This window comes from Ceratina calcarata, unplaced genomic scaffold, assembly GCF_001652005.2.
Source record: "Ceratina calcarata isolate Rehan_Ccalc_2016 unplaced genomic scaffold, ASM165200v1 scaffold81, whole genome shotgun sequence".
Classification (NCBI taxonomy): Eukaryota; Metazoa; Arthropoda; class Insecta; order Hymenoptera; family Apidae; genus Ceratina; species Ceratina calcarata.
The window spans coordinates 592,077-609,550 of record NW_017179422.1 but is presented as its reverse complement, the minus strand read 5'-3'; the positions used below and the strand labels follow the sequence as shown (position 1 = coordinate 609,550).

Below are 17,474 nucleotides of genomic sequence, written 5' to 3'. Positions count from 1 at the left end.
CACAACTATAAGTTAGAAAATTATACAATCAGAACCATCTACAGTTAACTATACTCCTAATTCACGTGAATTCTGCATTGACAAAGCATGATAACAGCCTGCAGTAGTCTCGTGGTACGTAGAACTCTATTTTAGCAGTAAGAGACACAGTAAGAAGTACTTACTGCAATTTGAGGATACCTTTAGTTACTATGTTAGGAAACAAAACAAATTGAAGAACGGAATTTGTATTTTAATTAAAGTATGCTTTTGTTTTTCTTGCATAAATGAATTAAAGTAAAAGTGATTCTTGACGATCGACCAAATTACGATACGAACTAAAAATTTCCGTAATACATACATATTCGCAACACTAAAAACAAAATAGCAAGAATATAATCTAATCTTTTCTAAAAAAGAAATTAACAAATGATCAAAGAACAAACGCAGATTTATAATTCGCAACAGTAACAGCGATCGCGATAAACATAGTTTATGCAACTTTATAAAAACCGGATACTACAGAGTGTCATTCTAATAAAAATAGCGATTATGTACTGCAACCACAGCGTAATTCGAAATTAATCATTCGCAACATTAAGTACACTCGTAATTTGATTGAGACAAGTAATCTATACAAATTCTAATACTATCTACTATTTGTAAGAAGAATCTAATAGTCTGTTTGAACAAACATGTAAAACAAATAAAAGTACTGCAAATGAATTACTCATAAATGTATACATGATTATAAATCGGCGACCATTATGCTCCATCAAAAGGCCTTTAGGTCTATGGCATGATTAAGTAATAAGAGCAAATATAAAACATACGACTCACCAATCGAATGAGAAACCGGACTGACCATCGGACATCACAGACCGTAGAGGATGACATCGCAATCGTAAGTCGTCTCATTGCCACTTTCATCTAATAGTCTGTAAATGGAAACAAAAGAATCTTTTAGATACAAATAATCCATGAGAAAAACAGAGCTAGTAATTAATATGATCTATAATATAATATATACATATAACCTAATAGTTAATAAACATTGAAATGAAAATTTCGAAAGTACCAAGGTTATTTCTAAAAGATTTGAATCATTCCTTTCTCACTTAATTTCATTAGACTTATTACACTAATGTATCATCAAATGTGTCTATGCACTTGTAATTAGTACTAATTAAATTGAAATAACGATATTGTTTTGCAATTTACCTTTACGATCAGACACAGACACCGTCCGTTCCCAGTTTGAAACTACAAACCTACAAACTACGTCACTACTACTGCGCAGCGACATAGCGCATTCTTTTTGAAACTTTATATTTAATGAAAAAGCAAATCTGGAACAGAAAAAACAGTTTATAAAGATAAATGTGTAATAAAATCTTCAGAAAATATTCAAGAAATTTAATTTAGACAATAGATTTAACTTATGTCTGTGAGAATGAAAATTAGGACAAAACCAGTTTGCTAACCAACACAATTTTAAAAATCGATGAATGACTTTAAATCTGAAGCAGAAAATAATAGCGGAAAGGAAATTTCCTCTCTGATAATAGAATCACTTCTCTCCCCTGACCTTTCTCGCTTGTTGCACCTAACCCTTTTTCTTTACGTAAATATAAATATGTACATCACAAAGAAATAAAGTTATGTGGGGTTACCTGTAGACTTTGATTATATCTTTAATTACATCTCATCGATAAAAACTGTTAAGAATTATGTAACTAATATCATTTATTACGAGATGTACGACGAATTACATTTAATTACTACATAATGATCACACAAATATATATATATATATATATATATATATGTATTACATTATATGAAGTGTTTGTATGCAAATACCTACACTACTTGTACATAAGGACTTATCTCCTGAAACAGGGGGAATCTTGTTTATTCTGCATTTCTTGTCTGTATTCCCTTAATCGCATAGAACGAACAGTACATATACATACATGCTAAAGCAGTTCATCGCAAGTAAATGGTGCATACAATTTATCATCCAATTCAGTTATTTTTTTGTCAGTTGAAGCCAGTCCCAGAATGCCAATGCAGATATACTAAACGGTTTATATAGATTTGAGTCAAAACAACCGCGCTTAGTTTCCACCATCAACACTGCAATGACACACTGGTTGTGCAAAGTTTATCGTTTAAACGTTTAAACAAATACACAATTTGGTCAAGGGAGTGATATTATTAGATTAAGTGTGAGAATTCTTTATTAATATTTATATTGCTAATACTTCTGTGGTGAACATCGTAAGAAGAACCGTTATATTATGTTAGCATGCGCTGCGTTTATTTGGCAATTATAATACAGTGCCGTTTAAAGGAAAGTCAGAATTATTTATTATTTGAAGGACGAGGTACTGAGAAGAATATTTCTATTTTTATAAACAGTTTCTATTAGAAGTGTGTACTAGCATCTTCAATAATTTGATGGTTAGTAACACGAACAGATTCTTTCATAGTTATGTGAGTTTCATACACAAAACAGTATTTATTTTTATTAGGATAAGAAACAGTAAACGTGCCAAAGTTCTGAACATTGAATTGAAAAATGGTAAGTAAGTTACCACAAGAGTTCAGAAGATATCAACGTAATCGAAGTCAGTTACAGCAAATCCTTGAAGAAACTCAAAAAGCATTGGAAGTTATTAACCTGGAAAATTTCTTCCCTGGAGGTAAATAAAACGAGTTATAATAATCTCAGAATAAAATTTCATTTACGAATTTGTTGCAGAAAATGTTGTGGAAGCATTGTTACCTTCACTAACGTTAGACAGAATAACATACATTTTATCAAACTCTCCAGCTATTGTAATCCTTGGACAAGACAGCAGGGCAAAAGCGTCATTAGTAAATAACTTAATATCTGCTGATGTCTTACCAGTATGTAATGGAATTTGGCGATGGATCAGGCTTAGTTATGGTCCAACAAAATATATTAGTCTTACACTAGGCTTAGAATATGAAGTCGTTGAAAACGTTCCAGTAAATGAAAAACCTTGGAGTACTCTTCCAATTGAAGACCTAACAAATTCTGGTACTGAGGACACAACTTGTCCTACAGTGCTCGAAGTGAAACTCGATCAGCCTATATTGAAAGATGGTGTTCAAATATTTGTTGCACCGAATAACGGTGCGATTAAAATCCTCGCGAAAGAGTTGTTATCTATTCTACCAATATTTTTATATGCCCTTGGAGAACAACCTTTAACGGAACAGAATTTAGAGGAATTAAGAGATTTAAAAGAAACTTATCCATTCAACCCAGTGCTTTTTATATCATCTTTGGGAAATATCACGATCAACAGTATTGATGCTGAACTGACTGAATCTGAACAACATAGACTTCAAAATCGACTAAATTCTAATGATTCCACATCAAGTAAGACTGATGACAATGGTATTGATTTTGACAGAATGAGTTCACTTGGTTTGACATGGATGGATCAGTTGACAAGTTTAGGCTTTCTTAGAATAGAAGAATCAGTCGAGGTCGATCAATTATCTTGGCTAGGTGCCGGACAGTTTGCCCTTAGCTCTAGCGACCTACTAGATTCATGCAAAAAAACGGAGCGAATTTTATATTTTATTCGTGGATGCTTACAAACTTATCTAATTAATGCCAGCACGTGTCTAAATGAAGTACATACAACCAGTTTGAGAAAGTTCGTTCTAAGTGCGTTTGATATGGCACGTAAGATTCAAATAACTCCTAAAAGAATACAATATGCTCAACAGAAGGAAAACGAATTATATGCTAATTTAATGAAGATTGTTAACGAAAACCAGGAAGAACTAACTGAACTGATACAAAATATTATTCAAGAAATGAAAAACGATGTGCTATTATCCAACAATGATGTATATCCGTATCAGAGTACTCCTTTTAACAATACCGAAAAGGCAGAATGGTCTGCGACTGTGAGAGCTGCAACTTCTGAAGTTCAGAGAGTAGTACTCGGCCGTTTGGGTGAAAAAGTTGCGAAGCAATTGGTAAATTCTGTTAACTGTTTACGCGAGACTTTCGTTGGTACATTGCAGCGCTGTTTGATAAGTCTTGAAAAATCTTGCGAACGTGATACTTGCTTGCTAGCTAGCGATGCATTGAAGCAAATACTGTCAGCAGCGTACAATGTTGAATTACATAATTCCTCGCCATCATTGGTACACTCATTTTTGGAGAGATTGAGGCAACTGTTTAAGTCCTTACCTTTGCCGTGGTCACCAACACCCACGTTAGATGTGGTTTGGAAAAAAAAAATTACTATTGAAATATTGAATTCTTTATCAGCTGTAAAATTAGCCAAAACAATATCAATGCAGTTTAGGGATAAACTGAAATCTTCGCACGATTCATTTCAAGCGGCTCTCCGATCGTTAGAAAATTATTATTCCGGAAAGCTGGAGAGAACAGAAGAACAAAGAGTAGCTATAAGGAAATATCACGCTCCTAGATTAGCCAGGTTAGCGTTAGAATCAACGTCAATGACAGATGCTGTTCGTTATGGGATTCCGCACTATAATAAGGAAATTGGCCGCGGCCAGTATGGAGTTGTATTTGCCTGTGACGGTTGGGGTGGCGCACCAGGTCCCTGTGCAGTTAAATCAGTTATTCCTCCAGATGAGAGACATTGGAATGATTTAGCTATGGAGTTTTATTATACCAGATCTATTCCTGATCATAAAAGAATAGTAAAACTTCGAGGTTCAGTTATTGATCATTCTTACGGCGGAGCATCCGGTCTCGGTTTTGCAGTTCTTTTAATATCAGACCGATTAAATCGTGATTTATATTGCGGAATACGAGCTGGTCTGGAGTGGACGGAACGTATACAAATAGCAATAGATGTATTAGAAGGAATACGCTATCTTCATTCTCAAGGACTTGTACATCGAGATGTTAAATTGAAGAATGTTCTTCTGGATACCGAAAATAGAGCGAAACTAACTGATCTTGGGTTTTGCATCACGGAAGCTATGATGTCGGGAAGTATCGTTGGGACACCAGTTCATATGGCACCAGAACTCCTCTCGGGTCATTATGATAGTAGCGTCGACGTTTATGCATTCGGAATTTTATTTTGGTATATTTGTGCGGGTCATGTAAAATTACCGTATGCGTTCGAACAATTCCACAATAAAGAACAATTGTGGACCAGTGTGAAAAAAGGTAAATTTAAAAAGCTACAGGTATTTCTCTAATTTCGTAAATTGTACTAAATTCACAATTGTTTTAATTCCGACTAGGCATACGTCCAGAGAGGCTACCTTCTTTTGACGATGAATGTTGGAGATTAATGGAACAATGTTGGTCTGGAGAACCATTCAAACGTCCTTTGCTTGGAGCTATTTTAGCAGTGTTAGAGTCTATTCAACAAAAAGCAGAAAGAGGCAAGTCCTTACAACTGCTCTCCACACAGAAGCTACAAGAAAGTTCATCAGATTCAAAAAATCCTGCATTAGCATTAGCAGAACCTTATAATCAAAGAGGTGTTGTAGGCAGTCCTAATCCTGCTAAACGTAAAGTAATAAGAGCTGTAAAACACCCTGTTTTTCACATGACTAATCTTTTTCAAACGAGTTTGTGTTCTAATTTATACATTCAAATGCGGGAATTTTGAAAGCATTTCATGTTCTCTGCTTTGCACTTTTTCCATTTCTTACATCATTCATAAAAATTTATATTGTTTTCAGATGACACATTCTCCTAAATGTAAACTACGCGAATCTTGAAATGGAATTTAAAAGAAATTTAAAAATTTTATCATTTGACAAGAGAGATATTTGTTATACATTTGGACAGTAACACATATTCTTGATTACTAGTAGGTATCAAGAATATAAATAACTGTATATATTTGTAAATCACTGAAGAACTGATCTGTGAAGGTATGGTATTTCATAAATCGAGATATTATGTTATATATGTATACAGTACTATTTATATGTATATATATTTGAGGCATAAGAAAAAGATATAGTTTTACAACCCCATAATGCTTTTATATTACATCATTTTTCATGAACTACTTATATATACAAAGGAGTCCTTGTTATAATCAATCCCTTCTTACATTTGTCAATTATCACAACTTGATTATATTATTTTGTTTACAATACTAACGTAATATGTATCTTATATTTTTGAAATATACAATGATACTGTATAGAGATATATAGACAATAAATTGTATTAAGATACTATCGCTACCTTATAATTATATTGGAGCATTAATATTCAAAGTAATAAGTCAAGATTACATTTTGCTTTCTCTAGAGCATGCAGAAATTTATAAAATTCATTTATTGTCATTTCTACGAAAACATTTTGAATTTTACCATTTTCTTCTAAATTCAACTTCAATTGTAAAAATGATTTTCCCATGTTATCGGATTCATTGCTTGCTGCAGTCACTGTAAAAATAAAACTTTTACTTTATGCTGTACCTGATTATTTATTAATAACTACCACAATTTGTTTTTGTTAACCTCATTTATGTGAGCAGTTATTAGTTCTTATTACAAACTAAAAGTTGCGTTTAAGATAGAGTTTTCAGGATACAGGTCAGTAATAACTTTACGAAAGAAAGTTAAAATACACTGTATAATTTAATTATGAGAATATGCAAAGCAAATTGGTCTTGTTTACGAAGGTTAGTTTAGTCTTACCACCAAATCTCCACGAGATATCAGTAATTTTCGTAATATTTTTAACCATTTTGTAGTCAACACTATGTAATTTGTCTTTTTATTTATACACTATTAATCCGTTTTCTATTTAACATTCGACTGTATTGTATACGCCTTGTCCATTGAGCTCTATCTGTGATCTGGTGTGGGTGTAGATGTGAAATTCACACACTGACATTGAGGTTTACAGTGTGAGACAGAGACTCCGGTCCGTCTAACTGTAAGAGAAATGCAAAACGGGTGGTTTCGGTGTACTATATTCATTGAGCTTAGGATAAAGCTCAATGGCTTGTTCAATTGTACATGTCTACTCAATCAGCAGCTGCAGCATATTAGAGAATTCAGCCACCACAATAAGATTCATATTAAAATGTAAAAATGAGATGGATTTAAATTGTAAGAAAAATTGTGTCAGTCATCATGTAAAGAATAATAAATTATTGTATTAAACGTACGTGTCAATTCTAACTCATTAGAAAGTAATGAATTCAATCACAAAACAAAAAAAGAGATGAATCATGAAATCGTAAATGAAAAGCAGCAGGAACCAGAATTTATTTGTTCTGCATATTAAACTATGAAATGCAAGGAATGAATGCAAGACGTTCTAATAAGGATATCAAGTATAATTCGAACTGCGAACAAAAAATATCGCGACGCGAAACGTATATCAGAGTATCGAGTTAAAAAGGAATTTCCTCTCCTTATCTCTGGTCTTTACCAACGATAATGATGAGAATCCTCTTTCTAATTTTTTTTATCATGACTGTAACAGATATAAATTTAAGGGTGAAAGGTATTTCATATTTTTTGAACAAAGAAGTACGTAATAACTGATAACAAATGGAGCTCCTCGCCAAGTGTCACGGTACTTAATTTAATTCCTGACCTGTGACTGTACGAGAAAATGTTACGGATTTTTGTAAAGTACAGATATTTCTTTTAGCGAGATCCCCGTGACAAGGCATGCGAACATAATAAATATGAATGTCTTTGCGTATCCGGCTGCAAACCGAGAATAATATCTTCCAGACAACCACTTTGAACGGTGCGTGTTATCCGTGACATTTTTATGCGATGAAGAATGGAGAGAATTTATTGGAATTTTAAACCGTCCTTCCGGTTAACACTTATGAAGCAGTTTGTCGACCGCCGAGTCGTTCGGGTCAAGATTCGTGTCGATAATCAACGAGAGATATCGTGCGCGGTGCTATCTAAAATGCAAATTTTGTACACCACTCCATTGTTTTCCCGGGATTCCCGATGCTGGAACAACGGATGAATCTCTGACGCAAAAGCTCATGGTTTAATGTCACGCAAACGGTACATCGAAACTTTCGAAATGCGCCATATTTGTTACCAAAGCTTGTTAGAATTTCTAATTAAACCACACACCCAAATGATATATCTGTCTTAAGCTACTCTGGCTGTAGGTCACTTGGTAATAAGTTCTCTAAGTTTCTTCGTGTGTACCTGCTTCAAGCCACCGGAGATTATGATCGGGTTATCATAATTACAGACCTAAACATTAATTTAGACTTTATACAGGCAAGAGACTAGATTATATGATCAACGATGAAATTTATACTATTTTTATCGATATTTTTATTTTTCTACACTTTGTATATTTTTAAATAAAAATATTCCTGTTTTGTGACTGACAGTGGGCACACATTTACCGTAAAGCTATAAAGGGCGATTCGATTGAATAACTGGGTAACGGGGAAAGAGAAAGAGCAATAGCCATAAAATTGAGGAAGGGAAAAGGACGTTATACAGCAGGCAAGGCGCGTGCCAGTTCAAGGGGAAAATTCGTATAAGCGGCTACGCTACGTTTTAAAAAGTATCCCCGAAGGTACCTCTTTTCAAGCTTTCCTTGTATCTCCCTAATCACTTAATTTCTTGCACGATTCTTTAATATCTCATGTTTCACTGTTATTCTACGATAGCTAGACAAATATGAGATTGCTCGAATATAAAGTTGCTTATTACTTTATTTTGTCCTTAGTAGAAAGTAACGTCAGAATAAATTGGATTTAGATAGAAATAGCTTCTTCCTTTTCCCCGTTCGTTTCAAATTAGTAGGAAAATGTATCACACAGATATGCAGACAGAAACGTACGATGCATCGTGTTCTCTGTAAACGCGTTCGAAATAAAAATGATTGTGCGTCAGAGTGAATGTCTGGGAATAATTTCGTAAAAGTTACTCGGATACCCAAAGGGGTATACTTCGTAATATAACACGACGTACGATGTAGCTTCATAAATTATCGCTAAATTTATGTGATGTATATTTTTACCCCCCACCGGGTTTAATGAAAATCTTAAGCCGCAGTCCAATAACCACGTGCGCTCCTCTTTTATGTAGGGAAGGCTTCGTCCTGGAGATCCTTTACACTATCACGGAGTCGTGTTGGTACTGGTGACGATTCCTGCAACTGGGTGGGGCGGCACGGAGGCGCTTGCGTCAGATGAGATATCCAGGAGCGTGTGTCTCCTGGGTTATCCTTAAAATATCCAGGCTACCCTGTTACCACGAAATTCGAATCGCGTCGGCTTGTCATTAATCATGACCTCCCTTTGGTGACCGGAGTCGCTAGGGCGCACCATGTCGTATCCTTTTTCATCGCGCTCTATACACGTTTTAGAACACGTTCGTCGTGTTCGGCTATTCCTTTCACCTTCTCGATTCTCGCCGTCGTCGTGGCACCGATTCACCTCAAACTGCTGCGAGAGAACTGAGCGATAAATCTATAGAAGATGAACGAATCGGTTGCTCGTCTGCTTGCCCTTGTGCTCACTCGATCGACTTTTATTTCAAACACAAGTGGAAAGAGATAGACAGGGGTTGAGAAGGGAGAGGGAAAGAGAAATACAGGGAAACGGGGGGGAAAGATAACAGGTTGAGCCTAAGAGAAAAATAAGGGCGTAAAAGAGGGTAACTGAGGGAGAGTTTGGATGCTCGCGGACGACGTGAAACACGGCCCAGTAATTTGGGGAAAATTTAAAGCGCTCCGTCGAGGTAATTGCGTAGGCGTCTCTATGCCGTCGTGCGCGCACTGCTTTCTACCGCATCTTCTTTTTCCTATTTTCCCCTTTTCGAAGATTTGTTTTCCATCGGAAGGCGAGAAGACTGAAATGGTTTTTAATTAAATGGTACGCCCAAACGCGCTCTCGCCGACAAAGGACGTATCAAATGCGAACACGAATTAAATTCTATGGAAGAGGAGCACATAACGAATGGGAAAGGTGAGGCGCATCCATGGGTACATATAAATATGGGACGGTCTACTTTCGAACGGTCTGCGCGGCTTTGCTCGCAATGTTACGAGAACTTATTACTATCAAGATCCACGGTTACTTATCCTACTGGACGTATTATCCCCGGGGCTTCGTGTCACGAGAGAAAGAAGGAACTGGTCATGCATCAAACAGCGAACGAGTAAATCTTGGCTACAAGGCTGGATAAATCGAGGATGTTAAGCGAGATAGATCGATCTTAATACACGTGAGAAAACGGACTTTATGTTTTAAAATGTCGCGCACATTTGGGCACCGAAAATTTGCAGCAGTAATGTGTATGCAGGAAACGAGCCATCTCCACGCGGACCAGTACCCGGAGTACGTTGTCGAATACTGTTGCAACGCCGAACGTGTACGCCGACGCGTAATAAACGACAGAAAGAAATAAAAACGACACCGTCCAACATAGAAAAAGAATAAACAGGCGCGCAGGACGGTAGGAAAGAGTGCGGTTGTGTGAACTCGCGATGAGAAAGGAGCGACGAGGGCGTAAAAGGGAAGGAGGTAAGGAGAGAGTAGCGACGTTGTGTGTAGCAGTCCGTTTCGAGAGACACGATGTGTTTCCCTACGCTTTTTGTTTTAATTTCGCAAAGGCCACTGGCTCTCGTGTCTTCTTTCCCCCATCCATTCCTTTTCCTCTCGTTTATTCCCATGGGAACCTTGCGAGATGTTCCACGGTGGTTTTCAGCGCTGAGGATGCTGCTAGGTATATATTCACCATGCTCTTCTCCTTTTCCATGCTCATCCTCCCACCAACTATCTTTCCTCTTACCATCGACGAACCTCTCTCTCTCTCTCGCCCCCTCTCGTTTCCCCTTCCCTCTCTCCCTCTATCGCGTTATCCCTTCTCCGGTTCACGTTCGCCGCCACCCCTACGACTCGGTAAAGGGCTGAACCGACCAGTGCAATTCACGACGAGTTCGACGTCGAATCCACGCGTCTCCCGCGTCTTGTAGTTGGCGATTTTTTCACGGCTTATTTTATTTCGGCGTACAATTGATCGATACAGTTTTACGTATTCACGGTTTCATTTCGTTTAATTAATAATTCGTTCTTAGACACAAGGACGTATTGCCGAGCGAGTTTCACGATTTTTCTCGAGCGCGTTCCATTAGCGACGCATTGTTCGCGCCCTTCGGCTCGTCTCCTCTGGCTTTTCCTCTCGCGGCGTTCCGAACAGCCTCGTTACGTGTCGTGCCATCGCACCGAGCGTTGTTTATTCCCTCGTAGGTTAATTAGCGTGCGGCTCAGTTTAATGATCTTTCCAATGTCATTAAACTTCTGCTCGTTTGGGGTGCATTCGAGGCGTGAACTTTGACAAGGAAGCGCTGCGTCAAGTACCTGGAAAATGATACGTTCGGAACGACGGGCTAACTCGGAGGGTCGTTAAACAAGCGACAACTTGTCAGCGGGATGTCAACATCTTATCTGTCTTGTGTCCAACTCGACGATCTTGCAATCTGTCGACGCCGCAGGATGTCACGAGAAAGACACGTAAGTCCGCTTTGCACTGCTGTTGACATTTTTTCCCTTCCTATTTTACCCGTTAATTAAATTTTGATCGTTGTTCTCCTCCGTTTGTTACGCCAAGTAGGCTGAAACAATTAACGTGTATGACTTTGCACTCGTCAAAAAACGAAGGGTCTCGATGATGTCAATGGCTTACAAGTTACTTGAAGAAAAGAATCTATAAAAGGAATAACTCGGGTTGAATATAATCTCATCCCCCCGTTTCCTCTGCCTTCTTTTCCCGGTGGTCGGTTTTATTTACGGCTCGGAAACTCATTGGGCATTCATTCAACACGCGCGTTTTTTTGTCTGTGACCTGTGCCCTCTCGATGTGCGCGGATCGTACAAGTATCTGTCCGTGTAACAACGTCCGTATCTACTTCAATTCTTTTCGAGTGTCAACCGTTTTTGTCTAAAAGCGGGTGAAAAGAACAGACGTACTTTTTGCCCACCACGATGTCTGAGATATATTATCCGCGTTTTTACCTATAACTTGTGCGCGTCTCTGTTCGTGTATGCCATTTCTCAGCGATGCGTGGAAATGTGAGCGTAAACCTACGAATTTTGTTTAACGCTCTAGATTAAACTTATTACCGCAACTCAGGCGCGTAGACCACTTACGGTTCGTTTTAATTCATCAACCGGGAAAGTCGGCGAAACTGAATTTAGCTTAGGTGATTTTCCATCGCCCGATGTACGACTACGGCAAGTCGAATTATCCGTCGGGTAATCGGATGGTGGTTTAACGTGTAAGCTAATTCCAGGGCGCAAATCGCTGAATGCACAATAAGTTTGTGGTTCGGCACGTAGGAGAATAAATAGTAGTCGTCCTGAATTTGGTAAAGCCGTGCCTGGTCGCTGGTTCACCATTTGAAACAAGGACATACTTGAAAGGCGAAAGGGAAACGTGATATTCGTGTAAAAAACGATTGCACCGTACTTCGTACGTCGCGTCGGCGGGATTGAGAATAAAAATCATTGACGTGCTTCAATTCATGCGGTGCCGAGCGAAAAAGTTAGGATTACAAAAAAATAAGGAATGAAGAAAGTGAGAGATAGAGAGAGAGAGAGAGAGAGAGAGAGAGAGAGAGGGAAGATGGAAAAAGGTGGACTCATTAATTCTGTTTTTTCGTGCACGATAATGGAAACTCACTTGAACTTTCTTATTCGTTCGTTAGTCGCTCCTGGCGTCGTGAAAAGGCAGTCTTATTTAGTAGTGACCGGCAAAGGGAAGAAATTTTTCATTCACGGAGGCAATTAAACGACGATATTTGCGGTGATTACAAAAGGGTAAATCTTCCTGTTATCGGAAAATCCATTTGACATATTAATTTAATCGCCATAGGTGATCGACCGGCCAGTGAACGATTGCTTTAATTGGCTCAACGTGTTTCTCAAATTGTTCAATAATAAAATAATACAAGAGGCCCTGGCAACGCTATCGTGTTTAGAATTAAACTGACGTGAATTTCGTGCTACGAGCTCGTGTACACAGGGTAAACAGGGAGGGGGGTAGAAGAGGGGAATTTTATCTGATCTCAAAACTAACCATTTCACCGTAAAACGAATCTCTGTAGCCGTTAAAATAATATCTACGAGAGAGCAGTTGAAACGGGACTTTATGATTTAAATAGCTTTGAACATCTAGCGTGTAAACAGGCATGCAATTAAACAGTTGGCCAATAGAACACATGAAACGTAATCTTCACTAATGAACACCATGGATACACTCTGCGAAAGGATTAGCATGACGAAATTTTAATCCGTCAGGGAACCCAGTCCCCTGGATGGAATACGGAATAAATTTCCTGTTTCCTGTTTCCTGTTATTTTTTTTCCTTTTTACGCTTTCATCCCCTTTTTGGCGGATCAAGTTGAATGAGTGTGAATACGGACGTTCGGTTGATTTATGTATCCGTTGTTTAACTTCAAAAGGTCCATTCGCGAGAGATTTCATTGCCGTTAACACCGCATTCCGTAGCGTAGGTTGACGCGGACTGGTGTACGCTTTGTCAGTGAGACAGATCGAATGTCCCCGTTGATTGCTTTCTTCGATTCCACGGTTCTCCGCTATGATCAATAACACTGTCAATAGGTGATGTACGACTGCTAGAAAATATTTCACCTGAGCGGGTCGTACATTCCAGTAATCCGGCCTTCACGAATTTTCCCGGGAAATCGCCTTGGTCATTTCGATTTGATTCGCGTTCAAACTAATTTTGCACATGGGCTTCGTGATCGTTGCAGAATGGCTGAAGCACGGGTAAACAGCAGGCTCGTGGCAGAAGCTGGCTCCGATACGTAACGCGATATCACGTAACAAACAGGATGTCGTTTTACATTTTGCTGATCATTTCAAAGCAGCGTAATTAAGCGGGAAATAATTGTAATCGATGTGTCGTTGTCGCGATAATACCGTGTTCTGGATGAATAAGTATTGGTTCATTAGTGTGTTTTATTGTATGCCAAATAAATTGCCGATACGCTCTATGGGAAATTGAAAATACGTCAACAGTTCCCAATAATTTATCTTCGTAGCTATAGCGAATATAATATACAGTATGTACTGCATTTCTCATTACTTAACAATTCTCGCGTTAGCCCGCACTATAACATGCATGTCATTAAGTTTCTATTTTATCGCTGGAAAAGAAAAACAGCAGAAAAAAGGCTCACAAAAATCTAGCATTTTAACCGTTTTAATAAAGCGCCATTTTTCATTTCATACATTTGCACATTTCGAGAAATGTCGAGCGTAAAATGTTTCTACCCTGCCAGAATAGTCTCTCGCAAAAATCTCGATCAGTGATGGCTAGCGTTTCAACCATGCTACCGTTCTCTTCACAGTTCTTTCGTGTAGTCCATCCTGTCTTCCAGTAGGCTATATTTTTTTTATGTTCGCATTCGATATATGTACATTCTCTCATTTCATAATTATTGTAACACGTCACTCATGAAATGTGCACTTAACTCGTTGAACTTTGAATCAATATAATGATCGACAAGTACGCGTTCACCCTAGTGGTATGCGGCGAGTAATGAGGATTCTTCACGTTTATGTTAGGTCAACATCTGATGAATTACGTGAGCAAGGAAAATAGAACTGAGAATTTGTTTTATTCTCAATCCATGTTTTTTATATTGTGTTCTGTGCTCAAACATATAATGAAGAAGTTAGATACTGCTGGCTACGAGGTACAGATTACTCACTTTTGAATGGAAAATCTCTGAATTCAAGCAGAGGTTGAAAAACGTGAAAGCAATATAGATGAAACTAGAATTGGACACAGTATCGAAGAAGGAAAATTGAGAGAGCATAGAGACCATTCGCACCTTCGCCATTTGAACATTGCATTTCCAAGCGTAGTTCCAAGACAGCGCAATAGGGGAGGAAAATGTTGGAGGTAGAAACAAAAGGACAGGAAAAGCGGTAGTTTGAAAGAAAAACAACAAAAGGCATACCCAACAACACGCTGGTCAGAACATGATGGCCGCAGTACATCACAGTACAACAGTATAATATTCTCCACAATGCGAGCTGTTTGTAATTGTTTTCAAGATCATCGTCGCGGTCGGTACGGAAAATCAGGTTCTACAGTAAAACTGGACTTTTTGTTTCCGCGGTGTGAGTATCTTATTAACTGGCAGTAGATCGCGTTAAAGCCCTCCGTTCCCTCATTTTCCGATTTCGCATTGATTTTCAGGAAACCTACACCGGCGATTCCGGCAAAATCCTATCGGGGAAAGTTTCAATCGGTTCTGGAGCGTCGGGGAACGTGTGGAACGCGGAAAAAATTCAATCGTACCTCCGCAAAGCGTGCACGCGTGCGAAATTATGCACATACGTAATACGAATCGATATCCGGTGTATAATGCGTCGTCGAGATATGAATGAATACCAAACAGGATGATACAGATTTTCAATTAACCACCCGTCCTCGGCGCGTGTCCATCGTTCGTTTGTTCGTTCGTCCGTTTTATCATAAGTTGCGTGAGTGCACACGGATACACGTACGCAGTGCACAAGTGTCTGTACATACATAGACGGCAGATGGTAAACCGGAAGAACGTATTGCGTCGTCGCGCCGTGCCGCGCCGTTTGCCACGAAACTCGTATTGTCCCGGCGGAATAAAGGGCAACGATTTTCATTTAAATGTCTTCGGGTCAGTCAAGTGGCCAAATAGGACGTGGCATCCGATAACGATTGACCTGATAATTGATACCGAGCCATAGGTTAAATCGATGCTCAGGATTATCGGCACTTTAATCGCCACGGCAGTGATGCAATTTCGTGTACCACCGTAAGGGAGAGAACGGTGGAGGAATCGCGCACACAGAGCAAAGTGAACTTAATTACCAAGTACCGATGCCAAATCCAGGCCAAACCGTTTCTCTTCGTTCATGTACAAACGATACGTGTTTATACGAAAGCGTAAGACTTCTCGGCAATGGAAATCCACATTATTCAAGTCGACTTCTTCGAAGCTCCTTTACATAAACCTCTCTCCTCTTCTTTCCGTATTAAGTTCTTCGTCGCGTTTCTCACAGTGACAACCGATCCGCCGAGGATGTTCCTTTTCAATGATCTCCAATATGATGAGGGTTCACATCCGATAAACCCGATAAATTCCACCGACAAATGTTCTCTCGAATACCAATTAGTATTCATAAAGTCAACTGCTCTTTATCCCCTGATCCTGAACCTAAATCCTTGATCTACCATATTTTCAAAGACGGCAGGTTGCGCACTGAATTCCGTAATTTTTGCCGATAAATTCAAGAAAACCTGGTGGTACCTCCGTGCTACGCGTCATTATGCAAATTAAATTTCATTTTTTATTTTTTAACGGGAGGTTTCGTTAGTCCGTCAAAGTGTGTGTTGGCGTATCTTCGATTTAAGTGGATAACTTTAATTTGCAAAGGAATCGTAAAGGATATAGACATAAGGATGTTTGAGAAGTTTAGTCGGCGGTATCGAGAAAACTGAGACGTTGAGTTATATTCTAGTTATTCACTGTCAGCCAAGAGTATGAGGGACGAGTTATTAAGGGCGTTTCATATTTTCTAGCATGCTTATTATTCAGAACGATCTATCGTTGCGTTTTACGTAGAATCTTTCGCGAAGGTAGCGGTTTAAAACACCGAAACCTTTTCACTTAGATAGCTCGAACTTTTAAATGGTTAAGTAAAAGATTCAGAGAACACTTTTCCATTTCCTGCGAGGATTCGTCCCATTAAGGTAAAAGCCAGTTGTAAAAGTGACCAAATCTTCGTGGAAAGGCACCGGCGTTTTTTAACGAAACTTCTTACCTGTGCTATAAATTGAGAAAGATATTTGTTCTGCCATCGGCCGTTCTATTTACTCGTTGAATAATCGTAAAAAATATTTAACAACCATGATCATATTTCATTACCGGACGAAACGTCTATGACTTTAAGAGTTCTCGCGAGTGAGATAACAGTTGGGTGGCAGTAACCATAATCGTTACACCCACAGATCTTAAAGTAAACTGAAACTATAGATATATTCTCCAAAGCCAAAAGACGTTGCACATACTCGACATACTTTCTCCAAAGTAGTTCACACTTTACGCGAAAGGCAGGCGTCCCTTGATATTAAAAGCAGCAGGTTAAAAGGAAACAGTTGCATTCCTTGTCCGCGGGTGAAATTCGTGAAGAGTTCGGCTCTCACACTTCCTTCGATGCATCATTAGTTTCCGCCAAACGATGTATTTATCCCTATATGTCGCAACATCTTCCGACAATTTCGCTTGTGTCTCGCGTATCGTCGCACACACATATCCCGGGCTTATCGTCGACGGTCTCGTCGGTGGCTGGTGTTGCAGCAGTACGGCGCGCGAGGCATGAGTCGCATCATCATTTATATCCCGTTTCCCTCAGCCTCGTTTCTCCTCATATTTTTTATTGCTCCGACTTGGTTGCGACCTTAGCCGCTCG

General features: G+C 38.8%; 4 protein-coding genes and 1 long non-coding RNA gene across 7 annotated transcripts in view; 2 read left to right on the top strand and 3 right to left on the bottom strand.

The window, feature by feature from the left end:
- Nucleotides 1-1,771, bottom strand: part of FoxP (forkhead box transcription factor P) — a 234,346-nt gene extending 232,575 nt beyond the window's left edge. The window contains exons 1-2 of the mRNA XM_026818637.1: nucleotides 1,201-1,771; nucleotides 820-917 (exon numbers count right to left, since the gene is read on the bottom strand). The gene's annotated coding sequence lies outside the window, so the exon portion shown is untranslated. The remainder of the gene's footprint in view (nucleotides 1-819; nucleotides 918-1,200) is intronic.
- A 62-nt stretch (nucleotides 1,772-1,833) lies between these two features.
- Ripk5 (receptor interacting protein kinase 5) lies at nucleotides 1,834-5,841 on the top strand. 2 transcript variants are annotated; one of them, XM_018034870.2, is made up of 5 exons: nucleotides 1,834-2,210; nucleotides 2,290-2,445; nucleotides 2,517-2,687; nucleotides 2,747-5,182; nucleotides 5,260-5,656. In XM_018034870.2, exons 3-5 carry the CDS (start codon nucleotides 2,564-2,566, stop codon nucleotides 5,631-5,633), a joined length of 2,934 nt encoding a protein of 977 aa, XP_017890359.1. In that variant the 5' UTR covers nucleotides 1,834-2,210; nucleotides 2,290-2,445; nucleotides 2,517-2,563; the 3' UTR covers nucleotides 5,634-5,656. The 2 variants fall into 2 exon arrangements, with proteins under 2 accessions (XP_017890359.1, XP_017890360.1); XM_018034871.2 differs by adding an exon at nucleotides 5,707-5,841 and having other exon boundaries at nucleotides 1,835-2,445; nucleotides 5,260-5,403.
- A 152-nt stretch (nucleotides 5,842-5,993) lies between these two features.
- Nucleotides 5,994-6,887, bottom strand: LOC108631139 (COMM domain-containing protein 7). The gene is made up of 2 exons (XM_018034872.2): nucleotides 6,682-6,887; nucleotides 5,994-6,426 (listed from the first exon to the last, which is right to left on the bottom strand). Exons 1-2 carry the CDS (start codon nucleotides 6,728-6,730, stop codon nucleotides 6,251-6,253), a joined length of 225 nt encoding a protein of 74 aa, XP_017890361.1. The 5' UTR covers nucleotides 6,731-6,887; the 3' UTR covers nucleotides 5,994-6,250.
- A 4,015-nt stretch (nucleotides 6,888-10,902) lies between these two features.
- LOC108631120 (uncharacterized) overlaps nucleotides 10,903-17,474 on the top strand; it is a 36,355-nt gene continuing 29,783 nt past the window's right edge. Inside the window, exon 1 of the mRNA XM_018034837.2 lies at nucleotides 10,903-11,501. The gene's annotated coding sequence lies outside the window, so the exon portion shown is untranslated. The remainder of the gene's footprint in view (nucleotides 11,502-17,474) is intronic.
- Nucleotides 11,512-13,987, bottom strand: LOC113465087 (uncharacterized). Of its 2 annotated transcripts, XR_003389914.1 has the most exons (5): nucleotides 12,670-13,987; nucleotides 12,138-12,374; nucleotides 12,003-12,071; nucleotides 11,674-11,928; nucleotides 11,512-11,602 (listed from the first exon to the last, which is right to left on the bottom strand). It is a non-coding gene; the product is annotated as an uncharacterized LOC113465087 (long non-coding RNA). The 2 variants fall into 2 exon arrangements; XR_003389913.1 differs by having other exon boundaries at nucleotides 12,138-13,987.

Bases quoted from the DNA above. Each gene is read 5' to 3' on its own strand.
- Ripk5 (XM_018034870.2), top strand. From the start codon at position 2,564: ATGGTAAGTAAGTTACCACAAGAGTTCAGAAGATATCAACGTAATCGA. The intron at 2,688-2,746 runs GTAAATAAAACG...AATTTGTTGCAG, and splicing joins GGAAAATTTCTTCCCTGGAG to AAAATGTTGTGGAAGCATTG. The intron at 5,183-5,259 runs GTAAATTTAAAA...AATTCCGACTAG, and splicing joins GTGGACCAGTGTGAAAAAAG to GCATACGTCCAGAGAGGCTA.
- LOC108631139 (XM_018034872.2), bottom strand. From the start codon at position 6,730: ATGGTTAAAAATATTACGAAAATTACTGATATCTCGTGGAGATTTGGT. The intron at 6,427-6,681 runs GTAAGACTAAAC...TTATTTTTACAG, and splicing joins TATCTCGTGGAGATTTGGTG to TGACTGCAGCAAGCAATGAA.